Source organism: Glandiceps talaboti, chromosome 6, assembly GCF_964340395.1.
Source record: "Glandiceps talaboti chromosome 6, keGlaTala1.1, whole genome shotgun sequence".
NCBI classification, from domain to species: Eukaryota; Metazoa; Hemichordata; class Enteropneusta; family Spengelidae; genus Glandiceps; species Glandiceps talaboti.
Genome location: NC_135554.1, coordinates 16,450,592 through 16,463,422, shown reverse-complemented (window position 1 = coordinate 16,463,422; position 12,831 = coordinate 16,450,592). Strand labels below are relative to the sequence as shown.

The 12,831-nt window shown below is 37.0% G+C and overlaps 1 protein-coding gene across 1 annotated transcript in view; it reads left to right on the top strand.

Moving 5' to 3' along the window:
* Positions 1 to 3,485: 3,485 nt before the first annotated feature.
* The window catches only part of LOC144436907 (vitellogenin-6-like), a 14,908-nt gene continuing 5,562 nt past the window's right edge, over positions 3,486 to 12,831 (top strand). The window contains exons 1-16 of the mRNA XM_078125769.1: positions 3,486 to 3,552; positions 4,129 to 4,277; positions 4,806 to 4,961; positions 5,457 to 5,627; positions 5,910 to 6,265; positions 6,483 to 6,624; positions 7,210 to 7,409; positions 7,772 to 7,937; positions 8,339 to 8,476; positions 8,818 to 9,012; positions 9,383 to 9,600; positions 9,801 to 9,892; positions 10,164 to 10,417; positions 11,011 to 11,128; positions 11,635 to 11,890; positions 12,680 to 12,831. The exon at positions 12,680 to 12,831 is cut by the window's right edge and continues 164 nt beyond it. Coding sequence (XP_077981895.1) covers positions 3,486 to 3,552; positions 4,129 to 4,277; positions 4,806 to 4,961; positions 5,457 to 5,627; positions 5,910 to 6,265; positions 6,483 to 6,624; positions 7,210 to 7,409; positions 7,772 to 7,937; positions 8,339 to 8,476; positions 8,818 to 9,012; positions 9,383 to 9,600; positions 9,801 to 9,892; positions 10,164 to 10,417; positions 11,011 to 11,128; positions 11,635 to 11,890; positions 12,680 to 12,831 — 2,830 coding nt within the window. The remainder of the gene's footprint in view (positions 3,553 to 4,128; positions 4,278 to 4,805; positions 4,962 to 5,456; positions 5,628 to 5,909; positions 6,266 to 6,482; positions 6,625 to 7,209; positions 7,410 to 7,771; positions 7,938 to 8,338; positions 8,477 to 8,817; positions 9,013 to 9,382; positions 9,601 to 9,800; positions 9,893 to 10,163; positions 10,418 to 11,010; positions 11,129 to 11,634; positions 11,891 to 12,679) is intronic.

Sequence of the window (12,831 nt, the reverse complement as noted above, 5' to 3'; positions counted from 1 at the left end):
GTGGGATACAATATAGCGCACGTGATCGCTGAAAATGCGTATTTCTTTAGGAACAAGAAAGTCAAGGTATTATTCCGTAGCAGGACAAGTTTTAACATGTTATACAGCAAAGTCACGACCCCGGGGGCGGTACTAGTGGCCAGCTCTGGTAGGGGTGTGTGGCCCCCGGGGACGGTACTAGTGGCCAGCTCTGGTAAGGGTGTGTGGCCCCCGGGGCGGTACTAGTGGCCAGCTCTGGTAGGGGTGTGTAGCCAGTGCTGGATATCCCAGGACCCATTTTAGACCCACTATGACCAAAAATCCATATCCCATTTAGATCATTACACTGGCAGGTTTCTAAAAGAAAGTTTTAAATTTTCCTTAGGAGGCAAAATTTTGGAGCAATTAATGACAGTTATGATTTGGTAAAGGACGTTGGAATATATTTTAGACTAAGCCAAATAACAAATAATGCAAAGTGGACCCCAGTTTAGACTCTTCAGCTCGAAAAAAAACAGCCCCATTTTAAACAAAAAGGATAGAAAACACACCCCAAAGGGCGGCACATATATATATACTCAAATAAGGGGAGTAGCCCCCCCCGGGGTCATGACACTCTTAAAGATTTGCATCAATTTGAGACTTGTGATAGCAATATTGGTCTTGTTTGGTGACCTTAGGTTATGATATATAGTCTCTGTTTACATATTACATGTAATTACAACTAACACTATATCAGATAGTCAGCTGGAGATAAAACGTTTAGCGATACATTTATCGTATTTAATATTTAGATGCACTATAGAGAACGACCATCTCGAGACTAGCAGATCCCTGACCCCTAAACATGCACAAAGAACAAATGAGAAAAGATCTTATTTTTATTTGATTTTAGAAGCATACATTACATTGATATATGCCCAGTATTTCGATATCATCGATAGTTACTTTTTGGAGGTCAATTGCCAGTTCATGTTATCTATTCTACGCGCTATATTACAAGATGTTGGGTTTCTTTGGATAATCCCCGATCACAATATCAACTATATAAATATAAAGTGTAGGGAGATATGTCGGATTCAGGGACGTAATATTTTGTACCACTAAGTTAGGTAGGCCGACTGTCCAGGTCGGAGAGTTTAGTGCCATTTACCTAGGTAGGCTATCTAAATCTAGATGGATCGCAGCTCAAACGAAGACACTTAGAGATGTATATAGAACTAAACAATTACCCTGAAAATAAATGATTTCAAATATTTTGGAGATACGTTACATGCGTAAACACCAAAGATCTCCTTGCTTGTTTGATGATCTGTCAACCAGCGGTTAAATGAAAGTATGGAACGGAGTACAGCCAACTATAATATTTTTTACCATTCTTTTTTTTTTATAAACCTTGGCCCAAAGATAATGTACACTGTGTGTCGTTAGGGTTAAGAGGAGGTCGATTACAGTTTCTGTCGATTACAGTTTCTATCATGGATATAGACACTAATATCTCCTCTAAATACTTAGAAAAGGTTTCTATGTGACAGAATTTCCATACATTTAACACAGAGACAGACACACAGACACATCCATCCATCCATCCATCCATCCGTACGTACATACATACATACATACATACATACATACATACATACATACATACATACATACATACATACATACATACATACATACATACATACATACATACATAAATTTCAATTAGACAGCCACTAATAGATTTCCATGCATTGTAATGTTAGACTCTATTCCATGAAACGAAATGAAATGGATAATTAAAAGTGTGTGTACAATTCTTACAACTTTTAATAACTGTAAAAAGAAACCCACCTCCTATACCTTTCGCCACCTTTCATCTTATCTGGTAGTCTCACGACAGAAACAATAATTCATGAACACCCTATGAACACCCTATTCATCATCAGACAGGGATCGCCGATTCTTAATAAGTATATATATTTTGAAAGGTGTTTTTTTTATCCTTGGATCATGGACGATTGCAAAGTTAGTCAACTTACATTAAAGTTAAGTTATTTTATGTTTTCTCTTGAATCGTTGTCTCTATTCAGATGCAACACACTGCTCCGTCCTTGAAATTACAGGCAATGGTATTATTTTCTGTACAATGTCTTTAGGGGCATTTATATACATCAGCCAAATTCATTTTTGGCCAGTGGCCACAGGCACACCATCCTTTAAAAAGATGGAAGGGGAGGGAGAACTGAGAATTTTTTTCCTCCCACTATATCACTAGTTGTAACATTTAAACTCTTAGTGTCGTCTGCGTCGAAGAGTCGCTTTCCTTGATTTCAAAATTTTTAAACAATCAGACGTAAACAATGATGAATAATACCATAAAAACATGACACGATGAGGTATTGTCCTGACGTCATCATCATCAGCTTAGTTCAACAGCCAATCGTCATCTCAATGCTCAAGACAATCACGATGTCCTCGGAAAATTGAACAAATTTGTTTTTCTTCGAGTTAAAAATCAACTAAAAGTACGGTATAAATTTGGCTGTGTGGGGACTACTCTTCACCATTCTCCAGCGTCGTTCACCATATACACCCAGTTCCATATACAGTCGACGTGTATCGTCACCGTCATGTGGAAGTCAGCGGTTCTGTTCCTTTGCCTGTACTTCACCCGTGAGTATACATTGCATACGAGTTTTTTAGATATGTTTACAAGTTCATTTATACAAGTTCTTGTCATTTCATATCGAACTTCGTTTATTGTTCCTCTTACCTGTCTAATGTGAAACATTTCACACTGTCAAAAATTTGTTATCAAGTGGTCTTACATTTTACAATTGGGTAACACAAGATTCAGCACGCACTTCCATGATGTAAGTTGTAGTATATTAAGAAACTATGGAGAAGGGGTTGGGTTTTCCCCGAACTACAGTATTTGATGCATTGACCCTCACTACCTACAGACGTGTACAAACATATAGGCCAATAGAGTCAGAGGTTTGCAGACGAGTCGCCATCTTCCACATCTTAGATTCGATATCGTTTCGAGGTTGAACATGTTAAAACAAATCTCCGACATAAAATCGCAAATATACATTTATTTAATATCAAACAGCTTTATTAGGAATGGGAGTTTTTAGTTCCATGCGTTACCAGTTTTTCTTGGTGACAATATAACTTCACAATATTTTCGTAATCGAGAAAGAAAATTTCTCCATTCAAATTGGAAGGAATAATCTAAATTTCAAAAATGTGTTCAGTCCATCTCAACAAAGCTTCCAAAAAAAATATTTGTCTTACTCTTTGATTCTTGAATAGTCACAAAATTTATAGCTTATTGCAACCCCCAACCCTCACCCCACCCCATACTTAAATTTTGGATTTTGTTTAAGCTTTCTAAGGCAATTTTCAGAAGTTAATGAACTCTGATCATGATTTCAGTATACATGTCCATTTAGTATATCATTATATTTGCTACATTATGCCAAGGAATATGTCCCGTAGAAAACAATGGTCAAATGGGTAAAGAAAAATCCCCCAATGAGAGATGGAAACTTCAGCAAAACGATGAACTTGAAGTATGGCGTATGTAGGGACTTTGCTACTTACGTCTTAGAAATTCTTTTCGAAACTGATCACATATTTTTCTTCTTTTATTCCATATAAAACGACCAGAGGCTGAAATAACCGAAACTGGTAAGTTTTTTTCTAATTACATACTTGTATTTTCGATATGTACATAAACATGATTTATTTTATGTCAATGAGCATTGTGACCGACGCCATATTGGAAATAATTCCACTAGACTGAAGTAAACAACCACTTTTCAAAAGACACCATTGGCAGCAGACAACAAGCAATGTAATACAGTCTGAATTCTACGCATCGTGCGCCCTCAACGACAAGTGTTTGTTCGAATTTGGTAATGATGCTATTAATATCATCGGTATCGTGTTTAAATCATAATTCTGTTGTATAAAGATCTCTATGTGATCTTGACAAGAGCACGGTAATTGAATCTAGACACAATTTTGTCCATTGTTCCCCGCTCCCATTTTGTTTTGTCGATTACACTGCCTATAACTGTCATCGATATTCAATCGAAAAAATATGTTATAGTCTCATACGGCATCAAAGTAATTATTGTTTATTTTGATCAGTTTTTAAGCCTGGTAAAGAGTACGTCTACCGATATGAAGGTCAGTTACTCACAGGGATACCTGAACAATTTAAGGACTCGGCAGGAATTAAAATAACAGCCAATGCCATATTCCAATTTCAACTGGAAGAAAATAAAGTCTTGATGAAGGTAGGTCATTGGATGAAACGATAAAATGGACCTTCTGACAGGATATGAAAATCAGGAGTTCATAGGTTTAAGATGGTTAACGTTGGAGCTTAATTTTATGCGTATTATCAAAAAATATACCGTTTCGTGCATTCTACCAAAGTCTGTATGTATGTATGTATGTATGTATGTATGTATGTATGTATGTATGTATGTATGTATGTATGTATGTATGTATGTGTGTGTGTGTGTGTGTGTGTGTGTGTGTGTGTGTGTGTGTGTGTGTGTGTGTGTGTGCGTGCGTGTACAGTAAAGTCTCCTTTAAAAATATTCAGTTTTGGTGAAATGAATTCAATGTTTTCAGTCTAAGAATCTGAAAAGAGTGATTCACCATATATTTATTGACGTTTGTCCATGCCCCATTTTACCATGAGCAACAAATTACCAAACACACTTATCTTTAAAAAAAAACAAAAAAAACTAATGGTATTCGTTGAAAAACAGACAAGTAATTGCTATATATTCTTTCCTCTTTTCTCAAAATGCCAGTTGGATGATATCGATCTGTTCAAGATCCTTGAAAAGATTGACGATCCTAAACTACAGCTGCCATTGGAATGGTGGTCAAAGGTAACTGGTCCAGAGATTGATGGTTTCCTCACCGAACTTAAGAAACCAGTCCGTTTTGTCTACAGGTGGGGAGAGGTAAGAACATGTTAAATGATTTCAAACATTCAAGGTGTTGTTTGTACAAGTTTCCCCCATGCGCCAAGTCGTGTTTACAGTGATATGTATGTTCACTCTTTGACCATTGGTGGCGCTCTACGTTTCAATTCTGTAACGAGTGCCATCAACGGTTGGAGTGTGCCATACTTTCAGGGCGAAAGTGTAAAAAGAACAACTTTGCAAATTGGTTTAGCCAAACCAGAGGATGTGAATAGTCTTTAACTGGAAATATTTTCTTATTCACTTCTGTTTTATCTATATACAATTATTTGATATTTGATGCACACCTCTGTTCATATACTATCAGTATTTCACAGCTAACATCACTTTATGTTGCGATATGCTCTCTCGATGTTTTTCGTTCTCTTTCCGATTTTTCTTGTGCATTTATCGTCTATTTTTACAAAGAAATTTTCAATCTTCTTAAGATACCAATGATATACATATGAAGATATACAATATTTTGTATTTCAGATCCTAGATTTCGAAACAGATACCTGGGAGCCACTTCCCTCTATTAATATCAAGAGAGGCATTCTTAACATGTTTCAAATCACCTGGAGACAAGAATTTATCACAGCCCAACATAACTTATCACCGAGTCTTTTGACGCCTACAGATCCTAAAGGATTCAAGATAATCGAGGTAAATTAGTTAATGCAATAAAAAAAACCTAACCACAAATTTTGTCGTCACATTTCAAACCGATTGCTTGATTGGTTGGTTGGTTGATTGGTTGGTTGGTTGGTTGGTTGGTTGGTTGGTTGGTTGGTTGGATGGTTGGTTGGTTGGTTGGTTGGTTGGTTGGTTGGTTGGTTGGTTGGTTGGTTGGTTGGTTGGTTGGTTGGTTGATTGATTGATTGATTGATTGATTGATTGATTGATTTATTGATTGATTGATTGATTTGCTTTTCATGTCTACTGCAGAAAGGAGTAGCTGGGGAGTGTGAAACTATCTACGTGGTTAGCCCAAAGGAAAGTGAAGACATCGACTCAAACATTTCAATGAAAGAAAAATGGGTGATGTGGAAAACTAAGAACTTACAGAAATGTCTCGCAGAACCTGTCTGGGAAATCCAACCTTCAACACCCTCGGAAACACTGCAAGAAAAAGACTCATTCCTGAAATCGACTAGTCTAACAAAACTAGTCGTACATGGTAACCGTGAAGAATTCTTGCTTGAAAGTGCATGGTCTGAAGGACAACATATGCCACTACCATGGACATCAATGCCTGTCGACGTCAACACACCAACCACAGTGTTGCCAATAACCTTCGTCAAGTGAGTGTAAACAGATATCTTTTATTTGACTTTCAACATACGTATCTGTATATGTATGTCACAAATAAATGCAATATTTGTAAAAACGTATTATTCTTCCATAAATATATTTCCTATATATAATAATGATGGGCGTCGCTGCGAGTGTTTCCATAGTCAAGAGTAAACACACGACAAGACATATAGTTTTAACGTACAGGTTTTTTTCTCCCATTAGCCAATCTCTTTGGTTAACCAGTGCTGGACGCCCCCGTGCAATAATTGACGTACCTGCCGTAATGGAAAAACGAATGAGTGGTCTGAAGTATGAGCGATCATGGGGAGAATGGCCAACACCAGTTACTACCAAAGTAGACCAGGTAATTTGATAATTGACTTTGGTGGAGTCAAGCAAATAGAGCAAAACAATAAAACTAGTTAAAACTGTAAAGTCAGCAGGGACGGAAAACTCATCAGACACAAATACATTTCATCGGATTTCGACAAATAGAACGTCTTTTTAAGGTAGCTTTATTGTTCAGAATTACATGACTGAAACAATAGATGGTTTCCATATCTCCTCAACAGAAGATAACGACCTGATTTCCCCCTTCTATAATATCAATAAGTGGACATACAACTCGCAGCCACCAGTCCTCCATATACATTCGTTTCCACCTATCTCCACTTCTTCATCAATGCCCCAATACATGGGCACGTATTATTGCTGGGGTTTTTTTTCTTTTCCTAAGGACAATATCACACAAATCATGCTACTGCATAATGTATTATCATAAGCTTGCGCTCTATACTAAAAGGTGTTCTTTTCATAGAGTTAGGGGAAATATATTCAAGTTAAACGTTGTTATATTTAGCCTTTAGATAAGAGAAACAAGAATAAACAATGCGCTCCTATGTGCCCCAATGTTAAATGCATATAACAAATATATATTCTATATTTTCAGTGGAAGGTGGATGAAATTGAAACCATTGTCACTGGAATCACCGATGGATTCAGGACCGACTCTATTGACACAGAAACACCAGTCAACTTCATGTTATTGATTAAAAAACTCAGAGAACTGAATGGAGAAGAAATCAAGAAAGTCTTAACTGCATTTGCCGTCAAATCAGACGTGGCAACTGAAGATCAGGAACGACGATGGTAATATAGTTTTTTTTTTTTAATATTTTGAATACCAAGAGAAATAGAGTTAACCGTAAACATATTTATTGAAAACGAATAGTGATATTTACTCGGGCACATTTATCCAAATTTACTACACCTGACCATTCACTGTGTCCCGAGGTAGAGTCACATGACCATCCATAATTGAATAAATCTCTCTCCTTAATATTTTACTATGATAGGAGAAATTATACTTCCTGATCAACTACGGTCGCAAAAAGATTGAAAACTGATAATATTTCGCAATGTCTTTTATAATTGTATTGTCAACAAGTCTCCAACCCCAAACTTGTATGAGCTATATTACAAGGGAATACTGATTTTGCTTTCTAATTCAGGAGAATAATTCTGGATGCCGTCCCTCACATCGGTACAGAAGAGGCTATGAAGATCTTATTTGATTGGATTGAAACAAAATGGATTGAGGGAGAGAGAGCCAATCAAATTTTAACTACTATGGCATTCAGAAACCCAGTGAAACAAGACACTGTTGACAAACTAATGGTAAGATACACTAATGAGAGGAGAGAGAGAGAAAGAGAGAGAGTCGTATATATATATTTATGTGTGTGTTTGTGTTTGTGTTTGTGTTTGTGTTTGTGTTTGTGTTTGTGTTTGTGTTTGTGTTTGTGTGTACATATCTCTTTAAATTTGTGATGGTTGGACAGTTGGGTGTTCGTGCAGCACATCAGAAACAATTTTAATCAGTGAATATTTACGAGGAGTTACGATGTTAACCAAAGAACACAAATCCGGTTCATCCATTCATCCATCCATCCATCCATCCATCCATTCATTCACCCTGCCTGTTTTACTTACAGTAGTTATAGTTTTGATTCTACAAACCACGTGTCCAATTATTTTTTTTATTATACTAAGATCACATGTCTGTCTTTCATTTACAGAATCTCTGCAAGTCTGAAACCATGATTAGCCAACCATGGGTTTGGTCCACTTGTTGGCTGACTTTCGGTAACTGGGTTCACAAACTGTGTATTACAAGTGATATGTGTACTGATCATCAAAGATCAACTTACAAAAAGGTAAGTGTGTCCCTTAGTCAATGAGTCTCAGACAAGAGTCTCTATCAAATATTGCACATATATACTACTATTTCGTATTTCATTAACATCCACATTTTACCATGACAACGATGGAAGCGATTGGGTCACTGCATCCAAATGCGACGTTCGTGTGATCCGGTTTCCCAGAAATTATGTTTGGTTGTTTAAAAATATACCAAGATGCGGTGTTTTTATTCCGTTATTCGTCACTCTGTCATTGCAAGGGTGCATGCAAACTCATATACATAAAATATATACAGATCGCTATATACGTATAAAAAGTAACATGACACGTGACATTTTTTTTAACCTATCGTCAGATTCTATTGGACGGAATTGCATCAGGCAAAACATTTGAAGAGCAACACGTATTTCTAAAGGCCCTTGGTAATGCTGGTTTGCCTGAGACACTTGACAATCTAGTGAAACTAGCAAGAACCGAAGAGATTCCAATGGCCCTGCGTGCACAAGCACTATTCTCACTGCGTAAAATGGCAAAAGCATTTCCTGACAAGGTATGTGGTACTGACATTACATTGGAACATCCCATCTCGTGAATGTTTAGCAACATAAGAATCTAAATCATAACAATAGTTTTAGTCGTTTTCAAATTTTGCTCATACCATGTTTCGATGGCATTCATTGTATATTTCGAAAATCACTTGTTATTTTAAGAAAGAAACTTGATGGTAAGATGTTGCACAGTCCACTAGTTAAGTTGAAGAGAAACTGGGTATTTCAATTGTGCTAAATGTTACAAACTCCCAGAGGACGACAACTCACTCAATTGTCAATCAAAAAATACTCGTATCGTCAAATGTATAGAAATGTATATATTGTCCACAAGATTGCTTCTGATTATCTCGTTACTTTTTGCGATTTTAGGTTGCCGTTGTACTTGTGCCAATAATCCATGACACAAAGGGCCATGCAGAAATCCGTATACCAGCTTTCCTTATGTTCCTGGCAGTGAATCCATCCCAGTCATCCTTCCTCCAACTCGGCAGAATGCTACGACATGAACCAAATCAACACGTTGCTTCGTTCGTCTGGTCTACTCTCCACAGTCTTTCACAATTACATCATCCGATGTGGAGAAAACAGTGAGTAATCAAATACGCTAGATATGTGTAAATGTATATGCAAGACTATCTTTCTGAAATATGGCATCAAAACAATCTTTATTACTGGTAATGCAACTCGGTTTTTTTTCTTCTCTTAAATTTAAAGGCGAGTTTCTGTTTAGTAGCTTTTTGTATCATGTCAGATTTGCTTCAACTGTTAATCTTATTTTCACATACAGGGTTGAACATGCTAAGCTGGCTCTTCGTTTGACCAAGCAACACCATACTGGATGGCATATGTCAAGGGCATGGATGAAAGACTGGAAAACAGGTGAGATACAGAAAAGGGTCAAGGGTCAAATCCGATCCCGTGTGACCCAAGTGTGAGTCGCCCGACGATTGGGGCGGGTGCGTTGATTGAATGTTAACAAAAATCAGTTGCGGTATTTTCATATGTTGTTATTTTTAGCATTCGTTCTAGACACATGACTATCATACCTTATATAGAGTTGTGTCTATATCTTATAATATCGAGCTTTTTAGGTTAAAAAAGAAAAACGGGTTTCAGTCTCTTTTTTGTCTGTTTTTTCCCCTCGTTGCAGATAACGCCGAATGGGGTAGCTTGTTCAACTTTGCGATGATTGGCCATCCATCACTTATACCACGTGGGGCTGCTGCAAGTTGGAGCTTCATGTGGAAGGACAAACACGTCGATTGGTTCGAGGCAGGATTTAGACAAGAAGGCATGTCGAATTTTTTCGATATGTTGATAGGCCGTAAACCCATCACAGCTACTGACAAGGTGAAGAAACAAGGAAAGAAAGACCTGGAAGGAATTGCAGGAATCGCAAGTACAGTAAGTTGATTCAAGTTACAGTGTTCGTCTCGTAAGATCTTTGATTCTGCAATTATTACCAAATATATACTGAAGGTTCATCAACAGCTTTTTAAAAATAAAGTACTATGAATTCGATGGTTTTCTGTAAACCATTTTCCCAACTTAAACCCAGTGCGCTACTCATACATAAATTAGAAAGATAGTCTTCTTCAGAATAGATATATGCTAATAATGACAACGTATGTAATGTTATGAAAACATGCCTTAGAAAATTTGAAATATTCTATATGTATACGTTAATGTAGTCACTTACCAACACGTACTGTAAGATCGCATAGTCATCAACAGACAGTGAGCCTGGGAGAAAAGAAAGGGCATTATTATTTGAATGAGTAAACACTCAAGCAAGTTCCTTGAAAATAGTTCATCCCTGTTATCGTCTATAGCTAGATATCTCTTCCCGTTGTTCCCCTCCGACAGTGTAGGGATGGCCAACGACTAGTGTAGTGGGATAAGGAAGATCTCCACAACGCGTTGATTGGCCCAGTTTTTTAATAATACAAAATTCTGAAGTCTGATGGCTATTTAATTATTTTTATTCCTATGTATAGTTGGGTGTTAAAGCCAGGAAACCTGAGAAACCATGGATCTCATTCTACACGAAAGTCTTTGGAAATGAATGGAGAATGTTTTCACTGGACGCCAGTACAATTACTGAACTTTTGACTCGTAAGCACGAATATCAGTTTTCCTTTATATCTATTTTTTATCAGAGGCATCAACAAATTTTCAAAATTTGATAATCCGATAATGATTGACGGATAAGTGTGTATAACTAACCATTTGTTCTGTCTATGAATCAGTGCGATCAATAATCAATCAATCAATCAATCAATCAATCAATCAATCAATCAATCAATCAATCAATCAATAAATCAATCAATCAATCAATCAATCAATCAATCAATCAATCAACTAATCAACTAACTAACCAACTAACTAAATAAATAACTAATCAACAATCCACCAGCGTGTCAAATGTAATATATATCAAACCTGTAGGACGTTGATATAGCGATTTACTGACCAGACTATAATTGGCCAATCAGTAATCAATATAAAACTAATGTTATTGATCAATCAATTAATCAATAACCCAGTCGGTGAAAATCATCATGGACAATTCACGTCACTTCATATAATAATATTTGTCTGTTATCTCTGCTCTTCAACAGGTTGGGGTGGCTTTGAGGAAATCGAGAGAAAACTCAGTGAAACCATGACAACTAAATTCGAGAAGTCTTTCTTGGTCGGTGAAGGCGCCACTAGAGTCATGACCGAGATGGGAATTCCTGTAACGTGGAACTTTACTTCAACTGCTATGATTTCTGCTGATATTGATGCACAGATGAAATGGGATCCAAAATGGTGGGCCGAGAAAAGCTTCAGTAAAATCCGTACCATCGAAGGAACATTTAAATCTACACCAAAGTAAGTAGTGTATAAATGAACAGAATGAAGAAACCAAATCATGTTACAATTTATAGTTCAATTGCCAAAACTTGGCATGAAGATTTAAGCCGACTATCAATTCACACAATAACACAAAACTAGAATAAGAACAATATCACGCTATGTTATCAAGTAGTTTGAAATATGTGTGACTTTCATTCTGATAAATAACACTGAAAAGACAAACTCACAAGTCGAAATGCATAACTGTCATATTCTCGCAAACCAGATCACATATTTCTGCTGGCGCAACCTCTGGACGAGTACGTTTTCAATTCAGAGCTCGAGGCATATGGTTTACAGCGATGAAATATGTCGTGTGAGGTTATATTACTGTTTGTACTGATAGTTATTTAGATAATTCTCGTGTTTTAAGAACAGTACGATATATTTTGGTTCAGTTGAAGGTTGAAGGGGAGGGGGGGGGGGTTAGGACCTAACATACCACTGTCGAAGATCTTCATTGTGGGTATGCATTGGCCCTAAGATTTCCCAACATTCATACATTGCAATACTGGATACTTTTATTTGTAATATTTCGTCATGCCATTGACAAAAGTCGGAAATCTTTATTTACGAACAGTTAACTTAAGCTGAAACGCGCCAAGTTTCTCTTTTCGCACCAATTTAACTCATTATTACCCATCACCATTGATACTTTCTAGACTTGCACGATCATGTGACTTAACTCTTCATTATTACGCGTGTTTTCTGTCTTATATGTTTGTTTATTATTCATGGAATACATACGTATATACTTTCTTGCAGAGTGGCCATGTGGATAAGTGGTTCATTCGGAGCAGACGCCCATGTTCTGCACACAGGTTTAGGTGTAGAGGGAACTACCCAGTTGGCCATACCAATACATCCCACCGTTACCCTCGACATGACTGAATGGAAACTGAAATGGTCAAGACTGT